The 15,050-nt window shown below is 41.0% G+C and overlaps 1 protein-coding gene across 2 annotated transcripts in view; it reads left to right on the top strand.

Moving 5' to 3' along the window:
* The window catches only part of AIG1 (androgen induced 1), a 257,786-nt gene extending 248,608 nt beyond the window's left edge, over positions 1–9,178 (top strand). The window contains exons 5-6 of one of the 2 annotated variants that reach the window (XM_012805465.2): positions 2,569–2,732; positions 8,572–9,178. In XM_012805465.2, the coding sequence (XP_012660919.1) occupies positions 2,569–2,732; positions 8,572–8,609 (202 nt within the window). In that variant the 3' untranslated portion in view covers positions 8,610–9,178. Of the gene's footprint in view, positions 1–2,568; positions 2,733–3,484; positions 3,818–8,571 lie in introns of those variants that run through there. The other variant, XM_023513487.1, reaches the window with a different exon arrangement.
* Positions 9,179–15,050: the final 5,872 nt, after the last annotated feature.

The raw sequence follows: 15,050 nt of genomic DNA, 5'->3' as shown, positions 1-15,050 counted from the left end.
GAGCCTCACTTTGCTCAGGCTGGTCTCGAACTCCTGAGGTCATGGGATCCTCCTGCCTTAGCCTCCCAGAGTGCTAGGATTACACATTTGAACCACCCCACTTGGCACTTGGTCTCAGTTTCCTTATCTGTGAAAAGGGAATAATTGTACCTAATGGGGTGATCATATTAAGTAAAGGAGATGATGTGCCATGTTTATAAGCGTCACGCTCCAGGGTACACGCCACTTCCCTCCCCTGCGAGTCTCAGACCTGAGAGTCTGCATCAGCAGCTCCGACGTGTTCTCATTTATACTCTATAAATTCTGATATTTACATCAGTAAAATGAAAATGTCAGGCTACGTCCAGGATTGCTGAGAAAACTAGGTGGCATAAGGTGCACAAAGGAGCTCTGTGAACTACAAAGAATTACTTGAAGTCGGAGTCAGCCAACAACAGCCCATCGCCAAACCCAATCCACCACCCGTTTTGTTTGTTTCAGGATTTGCAAGCTAAGGATGGGTTTTATATACTTTTTAAAAATTTTTGTAATACACCTACAGATTTATTTGAATTTTACCAACTTTAGCACTAAAATCATTCTCCCATTCCAGGATCCAATTCAGAATCCTATATTGGATTTGGTTTTCATGATTCTTTCATTTTCTCCAATCTGGAAGAGTCCTTCAGTCTTTCCTTGTCATTGATGACCTTGATGCTTGTGTGTGGGTGTGTGATTCTCTCTCTTTTTTTTTTTTTATTGTTTGGGATTCATTTGAAGGTACAAAGAATTAGGTTACACTGATTGCATTTGTTAAATAAAGTCCCTCCTATAATTGTGTCCCGCCCCCAAGAGGTGTGCCATACACTGTGACCCCCCACTCCCTTCCCCCTTCCCCTTTCCCCACTTGCACATTCCCCTACCGCCCCCCGCTTTGTATTAGCTCATCTACTGCCTTCATATTAGAATAGAGTACATTGGGTTCTTGTGACACTTGACTAAGAAGAAAGTGCTTCACCTCCATCCAGGTTAATACAAAACATGTAAAGTCTCCATCTTTTCATGGCCAAGTAGTATTCCAGGGTATACATATACTACAGCTTGTGAATCTATTCCTGGGTTAGTGGGCATTTAGGCTGTTTCCACATTTTGGCAATTGTAAATTAAGCTGTGATAAACAGTCTAGTGTACATGTCCTTATGATAAAAGGATTTTTTTTTTCCTTCTGGGTAGATGCCTAGTAATGGGATTGCAGGATCAAATGGGAAGTCTAATTTGAGTTCTTTGAGGATTCTCCGTACTTCCTTCCAAAAAGGTTGTATTTAGGACTTGCAAGCTAAGAATGAGTCTTATATTTTTAATAATTGAAAAAATAAAAGGATGTATATTTTATGACATGAAAATTATGTGAAATTATTTTTCAGTGTCCATAGATAATGTTTTAGTGGAACACATCCACACTTGGCTGTTTACATACTGTGTGTGGCTATTCCGCACTCCAGTGGCAGAGCTGAGTAGGTATAACCAAGGCCGTATGGGCTGCAATGCTGAGAATACTTACTACTTAGCTCTTCACAGAAAGTACTTGACTTAAAGACAGTGGCTAGGGACATAGAGATTTCAGGGGGAGTTGAGATTTTTAAAATGATGTGTAAGTTATTGGCAAAATGCTGTGTAATAAGGGCTCAGTAAGTAGAGGTTATTGTTAATATTCCTGAAATAAAAGAATGTGTTATGAATTCAACACACAATTATTGGGTACATACTATGTGCCAGACACTGCTACAAGGTCTCAGAGTGTGGCTGCCTAACGCCATGTTGTTTCATTACGTAAGAGGAGATTTAAAGGATTGTTTAGCAGAATTAAGAAAGCTAACAGTTTGAAACACATGACCAGAACTCTTCAAATGTCACCAAAGGCAAGGGGACACTGAGGAACTGCCAGACCAGAAGAGGGAGACACAATGACTAGACACCACGTGGAGTCCCAGATTGGATCCTGAAACAGGAAAAGGATGTTTGTGGTGACCTTAGTGAAGCTGTATAAAGTTCATACGTAGTACTATTGTGTCAGTTATAATTTTTTTTCTTTCTTTTTGAGTAGCTGGATGGGGATTACAGGCATGCACCACCATGCCCAGCTAACTTTTTTATAGAAATGAGACCTCATTTTGTTTCCCAGGCTGTTCTTAAACTCCTGGCCTCAAGCGATCCTCCCACCTCAGCCTCCCACAGTGGTGGGATTACAGGTTTGAGCCACGGCACCCAGCCAATTTCTTAATTTGAGTGATCATCCCAGGATTATTTATACGATATGTTAGCCCAAGGGTAAGGTGTGTGTGGGATGCAGGGGAACCCTCTGTACTCTAGGCACAACTTCTCCAAGTCTAAAATTATTGGGGGCTAAAAAGTAAGAGAAAACAAAGAACAACAAAGTTTCCGGTAGCTCCTGAGTATAGGAAGCAAATTTGAGACTGGCAACTGCTGAAGAACGGTGCAAGTGGGGGAGCGTACGTTAGCAACACAGCAGCTTTGTCATCTGCCACAAGGGTGACTCCTGTCTTTGTCTCCTTTCCAATTTCATTGCAGGGTGTGCTGGGTGCATCACGTAACAGGCATGTGGGTGTACCCTTTCCTGGAACACATTGGCCCTGGAGCCAGAATCATCTTCTTTGGGTCTACAACCATCCTAATGAACTTTATGTACCTGCTGGGAGAAGTTCTGAACAACTATATCTGGGATACACAGAAAGGTAAGGATTGCTTAGGGGAGCGTAAAGCAAGAGAATTACTGCTGACGAGAGCATGGGCAGAGACTGATGGACAGTCCACTGTGGCCTCTTCTTTTAACCTTTTAACCACACAAAGTTAAAAAAAAAAAAGGCCTCTTAGGAAGAGTTTCATTTTAATAACTGCAATAGTAATTTAAGAGCTGCTGGCAGTTACCTGAAAGGTTTACTGGTCAGTCAGTCTTATTAGCTAGTAAGACATCCAAACCTAAAGAGGAAAGAAGGATGTCTATAAAAGTTATGGGGAAAAATGTAGTGTTAATAGAAAAAACTTAGAGAAGTTCACTCTGTTTAACAAAATGCTGCCTTAGCGGGGCAGCACCTGTGGCTCAAAGGAGTAGGATGCTGGCCCGATATGCCAGAGGTGGCAGGTTCAAACCCAGCCCTGGCCAAAAATTGCAAAAAAAAAAAAAAATGCTGCCTTAGCTAAAGGGACCCCAAATTAAATACATACATTATTAAATGTAACCAAAATCTCATTGACAGTCACTCAGATCACCACTTCACTTTCTATGCCGCCATTTCCATGAGGTCTCACTGTCACTCTGCACAAATTCTAAGCAACCTAGAATGACTACAGTGTCTCTCAATATTCGCTGTCATATTGATGGGTTGAAAGTGGCAAAGACGTACGTGCAGTAAAGGGTAATGCTTCAATGCTGCAGAAATTCTCTTAACCTATGATTTGATTTCTCTTTTGTTTCCATTTATGGCAGAGCCTCCATCTTGGCAAGGCATGTAATCTTATTCAAGCTGTGCAAAACCTGTCCAAAGTGTACCTAAGATAACATAAAAATTGGATGATGGAAAAAGAGACAGCACAGACATGTAGTGATTTAAGGCCTGCATGAAAATACAGCCAAAGGCAAGATGGTTTGGGGATGTAGAGAGCCCTGGACATCTCCTCCGACACAGTTCCAGCACTCTAGACATCACCAGTGAATGGACTTGGTGTCACAGACACTGAGCACCCTGCTTTGTGCCAGACACTTTGCCAGGAACTCAGCCTAATCAGACAAATAAAGCACAGTCATTTCATGGGGATGGAATCAGACCTTTTTTGTGTGTGGATCTTCTCAAATTGTACGTGTCGAGGTACTAGCCATGTTAAATGGGCCAGAGGAGTTTGAACACTTCTTGTCTCAGCAGCTTTCGATGTTAACAAGTGGTCTATTAGAAAAAGGGTCTGTTTTTTTTTTTTTTTATCCAGTTCAAGACCATAAATTAATGTCTTAACAATGTTCCCACCTATTCAGTGGGGAATAGTAATCTTTCTCTATTTGTTAATTAATGGAAGTATTTAGTTAACTCATAAACATATTTTGAGAACAAAATGTAAGCTTTCCTTAGTTTCTTGGGGGAAACTAAGATTTAAACTAATATGTCCAATACATGTTATTCAGGAAGTACTTCTGACTCCCTGCTTCCTCTTGATTTGTTTGATTTGACAGTCATTTGGCCATAGTTCTCCTACTTTTGTAGTAGAGATAAATGTCCAGCAGAGATAAATGTCCAATCTAGATTAATAGAATACTGCCTTTTAGCAGCCTTGAATGAGACGGTACAGCGGTACACAGGAATAATGAAACTAAGGTTTCATGAATGCTCTGTCCCAATTTAATTTATCGGTGCCACCCTCTTAAGTAAAATGAGTCAGAGTTGACTAACCTTTTGTAACTCATTTCAGATAGAGAGATTAGTTTTATCTACAAAGGATCATCTAGTTCCTTCCACAGAGACAGATGTTTTGTGTCAAGCAGGCATCTTCCTCATTTTACAAGAGGGCTCACAAACTGAGGGCCTCCCCCAAATTTTACTTACCAAGACGTTTTATTAGGCCTACACAGTGGGATATTTTGGTTTTGAGCCAACATTTAAAAACTGGGAGATTTCACATAAAAGCCAGATTTTCCACTTTTTCACAAGCCTTGGAAGCTCTGGAAACACTGAGCCCACTATTCTCTTCTGGCAACAATAGGTCGGGATTGAGTATCAGTTGCCCACTTTCGATGGTTCTATAATTATCCCTAGATCTCGCCTGACCATTTCAAAGTCCCATTAGCTGCCTGGTTCTCCTAGTGGGTGAGCTGGAAACTGCTGATTAAAAGCAGTGTGTGCTGTGTAACACGTGTATGCACATGTGTTAGAATGAACCGAGTACAATGGAATACAGTATTACAACCTGGTTGTCACACACCAACTACAAAGTCCCCCATGAAGAAGGATGCTGTGTGTAAGCCACTGTCTTTTATTTTCCATAATGGTTTCTAGTGACTCGACTTGCTTCCTTATGTAATGTTAGCTTACAATTTCAAGATAAAATTGCCTTACTACAGAACCATCATCCATACTGACCCTTACCTAATCCTTGAAGCAACTGCACCCTGAATGGGTGGCGGCAGAGCCGATGTCCTCTAACTGATGTTCAATTCAGCGTTATTTCCAGTGAGCTATCAAAATGTCACCACATTTTAGAAACCTAGACATGTGAGAGCTCAGAAACTTCCCTCCCAACTATACACCTAGCTCATAAAATAGCAAAGCAGGCCGAACTGATGTGAAATATAAACTTCTTAAAGCCCTTAAAATAAACTGAATTAATAGTCAAGCATTTGCTCTTTTTACAACCAAATCACCCAAGATGGCTTTATGGAATTTGCTCTAGGTTGTAAAGGTTCCTATAACAGAGTATAGAAATGTATCAACTTATATTTCTGAAGGCTAGAAGTCCAAAATCAAGGGATGGGCAGAATTGGTGCCAGGTGAGAAGCGTGAAAGAAGGATCTGTCCCAGGCCTCTCTCCTGGGGTTCTCTCTATATGTGACACTGTCTCCAGATTTTCTCCTTTTTACAAAGACACCAGTCGTATTTGATCAGGGCCCACCCTGATGATCTTATGTTAACTTTATGAAGACCCTGTCTCCAAGTAAGGTCACATTGTGAGGCACTGAGGGGCAGTACTTCAACATTTGAATTCTGGGGGGATACATTCAGCTTATAACACCACCTTCTCTGCCCCCCAAATTCATGTTCTTCATGCAGTAAAAACACCCCTCTCCCAATAGCTCCAGAAGTCTTTCCAACATCAACTCATAGTTAAGTGCAAAATCTCATCTTAAATACAAAAATTAGGTATGCGTGAGACTTGGGGTATGATTCATCCTGAAGCAAAGTTGTCCCCCAGCAATAGGCGAGACTGGGAAACCAGATAAAAAGTTTTCTCCTTCCAGAACACAATAGTGGGGCAGGCATGGAATATATTACACATTCCCATTCTAAACAGGAGAAACTACAGGCGAGAAAAATGGGTCATGATGCCCAAGCAAGTCTGAAAGCTAGCCGAGAAATTTCCATTTGCTGTTGAGGCTTGAGACTAATCTTTTTTGACTGGGTGGTCTGTGCTCAGGGCTCACCTTCTAGGCACTGGTAACAGCTTCCCTGCCTCCTCAGCTCTGGGTCGCAGCCCCACCCTCTGCAACCAAGGGGGAATCAGCACCTGAACTGATGATTATGAGGAAGGACCCCACCCTCCACTTCAGCTCCTAGAATATGTCTTGTGACATATTCAGAGTGGTGGCGGTCAGACAAGGCCCATCCTGGGTGACCACCTCTCTATTTCTGGCTTCTGCAGAGATGGTTGATTGGGTCTCTGAGTTACACACCTACTTTCTTTAGGAGATACTTGTGCAGACACACCCTTGGCATTATCCCCCTTCTGAGATACTGTGGGTTAACTTCAATATATGAATTTGGGAGGGGGGATACAATTCAACCCAGAACACCTGACATATTTGTGTACTTAATCTCAGTCTCTATCCTTATTCCAGTGTATCTGACTGAGGTGTCCAGTCTTGTCAGTGTCAAATTTTATAAGACTAGAAATGAGAGTTCTCAAAACCAAAAGGTTGGGGTGAGGGTGAAGTACACGAGTTCTCAGTGAGCAGAAACCTCCACTTTCCTTCTCCTCCAGCCTCCCCTCGGATCACTCCTAGCTGGCCTGCCCCCATGTCAGCCCTCAGGAAGGCCATGTGACTGGTTCCCTCGGGCCTATCAGTCTTTTTCCCGGGGTTCCCCTAAGTGCATCTTGCCTCAGCTTTGTAACAGGTTTCTTTCTGCTTTTTGTGTGGAAATTATACCCCTGGGTCTTCCAACCATTTAGAGCTATCTCATTTTTTTCCCTCTCCCTCATAACTGCCAAACCAAAGTAGTGGGAAGCCACTTTCCTTCTCTAGGCCAATGAACACCCCTTGTTCTCCAGCACCTTCTTTTGAAGATTCCACATCTACTGCCAGGCCAGCCCATCTACAGGAGAATGCTTTGGAAGAAACAGACTTTACAAAGAAAACCGAACTGCTATTGGCCCCTGATAGCAGACAGGGGACGTGAGAGGGAAGCTGGAACTCCAGTCACACGTAATGGTTAATGGAATCTGTGTTGTGTTTCTGCCTTTGCCTTGGTTGAGCAACAATTAAGCCATATTGTACCTTCTCGCCCTCAACCCTATTCTTCCTCCCTTTGGATGTCCTGACGCCTCAGTTTAAACTTTTCCTAAGTATGATTTCTGAGGAGGAATTTGGGAAAAGTGTTCTAAATCTCCACCAGTTCTTAGCCATGAAAACTAAACATAGAAGACTATGGACGCCTGTTTAGAGCATCTCGCCACCACTCTGACCTCACAAGACATATACTAGGAGGCAGAAGTGGAGGGTGGGTCCTTCCTAATGTAACCCTATCATTACGACCCTCCAGGGTCAGACTTTATAATAGTGTACATTCCCATATTTTATTCTACTGCTCTCCACTAGTCCAGCCTTTGGGGGCCTTCTATATATTCGTTATTAATGTATTCAACAAAGACTGATTGAGTTCATACTCTGAGGTGGGCACTATGTTAAGTGCTGGGCATATAGTCAGGAGCACAAGGAAGGGCCCTGTCCTCAGAGAGCCTGCAATTGGTGAAAGAATATTAAACTGCAAAATAATATTTTGAGTTCTTTTGTTGCCCTGTTGCTGTTGAAACAAAACAAACAAGAAGTCTCTAAGACTTTGGTGTGATTGGAAAAACGTTTAGCGAGAAGCCAAAGAAAAAAGAACTGAGGAGTATTTGCCCAATTTAATGATAATTCATGAGAATGACTTGAATCATTTCATCTGTAGGAAAATGAAACATGTCTATTCACCACAAGCAACCGGGAAAGGTCTCACCGAGGCAGCACATATGGGTCCTTCCAGAAGAAAAACAGTTCCACCAGACAGGGTTGAATAAAGGGGTAGCTTGAGTTAAAGATACGTGGGTATCTTTTATAAGTAATTCTTTGGCTAATAAGCTTTTTATGAGCTTTAAAAAAATGCTTTTTGGCTTTTGAATATTCAGAGTCCTTGCCTTGGGAAAGGACAGGACTAAAGCAAAAATAAATCAAGTCTGCTGGCGGGTCATGAGCTGCACATTGCACCTTGGTTCTGTTGCTAGACACTGTTTAGAAAGTATTCTGGCTGAAGTTCCGCGCAAGCTCAGCAAGTCACAAATCCACTTGCAGCCCTCTCTCCCAGAGGCCAAAGGAGCTGGGTGTATCCCAGAAATGTGGCCTGATTCTGGAGAATGGGTGGGGAGAAAAGTCACTGAAGAAGTTTCTGGAAAAAGTCATAAATGGCTTTCCTTCTTAGCTAGGAGGGGGCAAAGGGCGTGGGTGGTAAGGGTGGATGGGAGAAGGGAGGGGATGTGAATTTTTGAAAGCAGCCTTTTGGCAAACCTGCTCATGGGTTAATCTTATGATCAAATAAAGCTCTTTGCCTGTATTTCTAGGTATGGAAGAAGAGAAAGAGAAGCCTAAATTGGAATGAAATCCAAGTCTAAATGGAAGAGCTGGATTGAGCACTATTGAAGACTTGTTACCCCCGACCCCACCCCACCAGGCATTGGAAGCAGTGCCATCACCCACCTACCCTGGAAGAGGACACCTTTTATATGCAAATATGTATAAAAATTCCAAAATAACTCATCCTCATTGTGTTTTAAAGAATTATTCCCCCCTTTTCTATGTTTTAAAACCAAAATTGGTCGTTGTTAATTATTTTGTAATTATTACTCCATCTAATCAAAAAATAATAAAAATCCTATTATGCTTCTTGTTAAAAATATGTTAAAGTCAAAGAAGCAGACACAGAGCAAAGATTTGGGGCATTTATCCCTAAAGGTGGCTGGAACCATGAATTTAGGCCACCATGTGGGCCCAAGGGGTAGATGGGTCCATGTTTTCCTATTGCAATAATGTCACAGTTGCCTGAAATAGGCAATGTTAATAAAATGCCGTCAATTTTAGTCAAAACCCTAAATGTATTTGGATCTCCTGATTGAATTGTGTGAAACTTTTCCTAGATTCAAACTTGAATAAAGACCAAACAACTCCAAACATGATGTCTTGCGCAGTACATTTCAAATTCCTGACAACACTGGCAACTCCCTTCTTATTTTTTTCTATTACCTGTTGAAAATGGGTTTATTGAACCCAGGTTCTTTCCTATAATGGCCTAATTTCTTAAATGTGTATCTTTTTGATAATTCCAGAAGAATAATTGTTTTGAAAAGCTAATTTACAGAGTCTGTGGCCATGATTATTATTAAAGTAGAAAATGTTATAAATTATAAATTATTACTTAAAAATCAAAAAATAATAAAATCCTTAAAATTTTTTCTAATTTTAACTTACATTTAAAGATAAATATATACAAATCAGATAAAGGGCTAGTGACCAAAATATACAAAGAACTCAAGCAAATCAACAAGAAAAGAGCAAACAACCCCATCAATCAATGAGACAACCCTCATTAATCAATGGCAAGTGACATGAACAGAAGAACCTTTTCCCAAGAAGACAGACAAATGGCCAACAAACACAGGAAAAAATGTTGATCATCCCAAATCATCAGAAAAATGCAAACCAAAGCCACCCTGAAATACCAGCTAACACCAGTGAGAATAGCCCATATCACAAGGCCCCAAAACTGCAAATACTGTTGGGTGTGCAGAGAGAGGGGCATACTTAATGCACTGTTGGTGGGATTGGAAACTAGTACAGCATTTTTGGGAAGAAGTATGGAGAATCTTCGAAGAACTAAAAGTAAACCTCCCATTTGATCCCACAATCCCTACTAGGAATCTACCCAGAAGAAAAACAATCATTTTACCATTGCATGCAAATGTCCATCGCAGCTTACTCCACAATTGTAAAGATGTGGAAACAAGCCAAGTGCCCTTCAACCCGTAAATGGATCAATAAACTGTGGTATATGTATATGCGGGATACCATTCAGCCATAGAAAAAATTAAGAAATAATAAAATCCTGTTATGTTTACATCTCTTGTATTTACTTAGTTTTGGAGAAAAGATTCTCCTAAGTAAAGTATCACAAAATGGAAAAACAAACATCTATATACTCAGTTCTAATCTGAAACTAGTAGATTAACAACTGCAGGCCCACATGAGAGAAAAACATAATTAAATTCAAGAAGGGGGCAGGGGGCTCAGTAAGTTCCCACCTCTCAGGTGCAGTGTAGGGGTATATGGCACACTTCTTGGGTGAAGGATACAACTATATCTTGGACTTTGGGCTTTACCTTACCAACCCAAATAATGTAACTTAATTGTATCCTCATACTAAGCCAATTTTTTTTTAATTAACTGTAATTTAAGAAAGAATAGAACTCCCTTTCTCTCTCTGTTCTCCTCTCTCTCCTCTTTGTCTCTCTCTCACACACACAAACACATACATACAGACATATATGTATATATATGTGTATATTCTTTTTACTTATTTCTTATCTATAACCACTTCCTATATGAGCCTGATTATTCCTTTCAAGTGACTTCCAAGGGCCCAGTACCCATTTTAAGGGAGAGAGAATTTTCTAGGAGGCTCCTGAATTTATTCACAGGTAATTCAAGGCAGATATACTTTAATAGTAAATATGTTTATACTTTACAGTATACATATACCAATTTTAAAGTTTCAGCCTGAAGGATAAAAGTTAGTGTATAGGAAACTAACCCATAGCATAAAATACTACAAAAGAACTGCAGCCAAACATGTGTTATATCAATAAATATAAATGGGTGTGATTGACATACTGAAAGAAAACAATGTTTAGAGTAGATGACAAGGGAAAACCCAACTCTGGAGTTGGGGTGAACTCATGGAGTTGGGGCTACTTAGTAGGAGAGGTCAAGCAGAAATCCACCAAAACAGAAAAGCACAGCAATGCCACACACTTGGAATAACTGCTACAATCAGTGCCACCATCAAAGGCGTGAAGGGTACAGGGTTGGTGGTTGCCATCATAACTGTAGCTTGACCTGTGTCGCAGTTTAGGTTGTGCGCTTCCTAAAATCCATATGTTGAAAAACTAACACTGAGTATCTTGCAACACGACTGTATTTGGAGATGGAGGTCATTAAGTTAAAACAAAGCCATTAAGGTGGGCTGTAACCCGATCTAACTGATACCTTTGTAGGAAGGGGAAATTTGGACACACAGAGATACACCAAGCATGCACTCCCACAAAGTAAAGACCATGTAAGGGCACCATGAGAAGTCAGCTGACTGCACGCTCAGGAGAGAGGCCTCACAGAAATCAAACCTCCTAACACCTTGATCTTAATTCTGGAAGTTCTCTCTATGTTTTCTTCTACAATTTTTATGGTTTCATGCTTTACATCGAAGTCTTTTATCCATCTTGGATTAGTTTTTGTATATGGCAAGACATAGGGGTGCTAGAGCTGAATGAGACTGGAGTGGGGTTTGATGATAAACTCAGTTTTCAAATTTTTCTATATGGAGAGCAAGGACTGTTTCAGTGAAATTATAGGGACAGAATCCAGATTCCACAAGATTAACAAGTCAGTAAGTTTCATGTAGTGGATGGTAAAGTAGTAGAAATAGTAATTACAGAATGCTATTTCAAGGAGAGAACTTGCACATATAAAACAAAGGAAGAAATGGATGTGAATCAAATGTGGGTATCCTCAGTTGTTGACTCAGATTCTAGCTTAGCTTTAGGAGGGCAAGCCCTTCCCACTGTAACAGAAAAGAAGGGAAAATGGATGAATGAATTCATGAGATTTTAGGACAATGGATAAAAATCATAGACATCTTTTTGTCTCCTCTTTTTTTTTTTTTTGAGACAATCTCTCTCTGTCACCCAAGCTGGAGTAATGCAGTGGGACAATTACAGCTGCCTGAAGCCTCCAACCCCTGGGCTCAAGCAATCCTTTTTCTCCAGCCTTGATTACAAAATAACTTTTTGTTATTTTGCAGCCATTGCACCCAAAATAACTTTTTTAATTTTTTGTAGAGACAGGGTCTCACTATGTCACCCAGGCTAATGGTGGTGGTGGTGTGCAGGCTATGATCTCACCACAATCATCCCATCTCAGATTCCCAGTGTGCAGGGATTACTGGCTTGAGCCACCGTGGCCAGCCCATACATAGACTTCTCTTTAATGACTTTTGATGGCGGCTACAAGAGACTGAGAGAATGGATGATGGGGTTGGAGTTTGTAACATACCCTGAAAGAAGCAGCATGGACAGTGGAAACGTGGAAGTGAGGGCCCCAGAGAGGTTGAAGGCCATGAATGCACTTGGAATAACAAGGACCACTTTGAGATTTCCTCCAAGAAACCTTAAAAGGCCAAACAGAGTGAAGAAATTAAAAGTTTGGTTTAGAAGAGTAGGTGCGAGTCAAGCATATTGGCTGAGAGTGGTGAGAAGGGTGAACTATGGGGTAGAAGATACCAAGAAAGAAAGAGGGCTTCTGTTGTTAATCCAATGGGCAAAAACTGAGGCATCGAGGACACATTTGACACTGATTGACAGATGAAAACTCATTGTCAGAAATTAACTGTTAGAGTTTAACATTTAGCAGTACTTGCGGTCATACCATTTCTTGCTTTTTTAAGTTAACATACTGTGGCAGGAACAGCCCCTCCCCACAGTTGTCCCCGTGCGAATCTGCAGAACCTTCCATAACAAAGAGATTTGGGAATGGGATTAAGTTAAAGATGTTAAGATGGAGATGTTATCCTGAATTATCCAGTAGTTCTAATGTAATTCCAAGAGCCTATATAGTAAGGAGGCAGGATGGTCAGAGTGAGAAAAAGAAATGTAATGATGGTAGCAGAGATCAGAGTGATTCAAGGAAGGGGCTAAGTGAAAGAATGCAGGTGGTCCTAGATTAAGGTGACCAGACATCCCGTTTTTGGTGGGACAGTCCTGATTTTTAACAATTTGTCCCTCATCCCTTGGTGTTTTAAAAAAGTCCTGATTTTTGGAAAGAATGCACGACAAGCTAGGGAAGGGCGGGAGAATAGGAAGGGAATATACGGCTGCTGGAAAGGTTACCTAACTCCATTTGGGAATGAAGAGGTTAATGTAACTTCATTTGGAAATGAAAAGGCTAATGTAAAATCCCTACTCCCCTCCTGGGCAAGGTCACCCAGGTGGAATCCGTATAGAAGGATACTGGCTCCCTCCCTTGCTTCTAGGCAAGGACAATTAGCTCAGAAGGAGCTAAACTGTCTGGAACAAACAAGTAGCCCCTGCCTCTCTAGAGGGTCCCTAACCATAAACAGCTCAGCCACTAGCCTACCCCCCCATCAATGCTGTCCCGCTTTACCAATGTTAAAATCTGGTCACCTTATCCTAGATGCTTGCAGAGGAAGGGAAACAGATTCCCCCCAGAGTCTTAAAGGAGTACTACCCTACATACATTTTGACTATAGGACTTCTGACCTCCAAAAATGCTAGGCAATAAATTTTTATTTGAAGCCACTGATTTGTGGTAATTTCTTAATAATAGCAATGGGAAGCTAATACATATGGCACCATGAAGCATTTTAATATATTTATGTGGGCTATTATGTGGGCTATTTATGTGGGCTATTCTTGTACTGTGCTCAAAAAAAAAAAAAAAACCCACATAGTAATAACCACATAGTAATATCTAAAACCCATGTTAGCAATTTTCTAATAATTGAGTGACCAACACTGCTGTCCCTCACTAAGCCAAACCAATTTTCCAATGCTGACAAGCCAGTCCAAATCATTCAAACTCATCTGATTTATAGAGATGGAAGCACCAAGGATCACTGACGAAAGTCCCCATGGAAACAGCATTTTTCCATTCAAAGATATTTAGACTATTTCATGCCTAATCATCTATGAAGGAATGAAAAATTTTGAGACACATGACCCAAATTTTCTGTATAAATTAAAGAATTTTGTAGTAATGACTAATGTCTATGCTTGCTATGGGGAGACTTGCCAGGAAGAAAGGGAGTTATCGTATGTCCAAGCTTTATTGAAAATGTATAATTGTAAAGCCTCAGTCAAAACAGTCCATGCAGCAAAATCTTCTCAAGGGAATTTTGCAAGTATGCAAAACCAAATACAGTGGAAAAGCTTTTTTGAAGGCTATGTTTGGTTCTATGTACTTGTATGTGCATATTAATCAGTTTGATTAAATAGTCTCGACATAGACATATGCAAGAATTAAATTTACTCATTTTCAGACTGTACAAAATATTCTGGACTCTCATCCCTACATCCTGACTAGGCCAGACATTTTATTTCTTCATCAAGTGCTGGCAATGGCTTTGGAGTGGGATTGAAGAAAAGGTTACCCTTCAGGGAGCTCATGGAAGCCCCACCCCTGAACAGTGGCTCTGTTCTCATGGCAACAAGAAATCCACCCTAAGTTTCTGCTTCTGGCAAACCTAGCTACCTTCCACCACATTCATCACTGCTCCTTGCCAAGCCTAGGGTTGGGAAGACCTGCTGCCCTAGGGCACTCTCCCACAGCTGCAGCAGCAAGCAGCACCAGATGCAATGCCAGCTCAGCAGCACACACACATAGCTCTTCCTGAGGACTCTTCCTGAGGAGATAACTTGGGAAACACAAATTTCAACAAAAGAGGGTGGAACAATTTGAAACTTCCTTGCTCCCTGCCTCCTGGGCTCTCCACCAAATGAAGGGGAGGGAAAAGGCTTCATGAACTTCTTTAAAAGTCTCATAGCCTTACCTCCTTTCTCTCTCTTATTTTATAAAAATCCAAAGAGTAAGATTTAAGGAACCAGTTCTGATGAACGTTTTCTGTTAGCAAATCCCACAGTCTAAGGCTGGCATCAAGAAGGCATTTTCCTATACTGAAAAGGTGAGATATTTGGCAAGTTTCATCCTGAACTGTGGACTTTAGTTGGCAGTTCCAGGGAAGTACAAATGTCCCCCC

The sequence above is a fragment of the Otolemur garnettii genome, unplaced genomic scaffold (genome assembly GCF_000181295.1).
Source record: "Otolemur garnettii isolate 467f Iridium unplaced genomic scaffold, OtoGar3 scaffold00042, whole genome shotgun sequence".
Lineage (NCBI taxonomy): Eukaryota > Metazoa > Chordata > Mammalia > Primates > Galagidae > Otolemur > Otolemur garnettii.
This window is presented reverse-complemented; position numbering and strand designations above follow the sequence as displayed.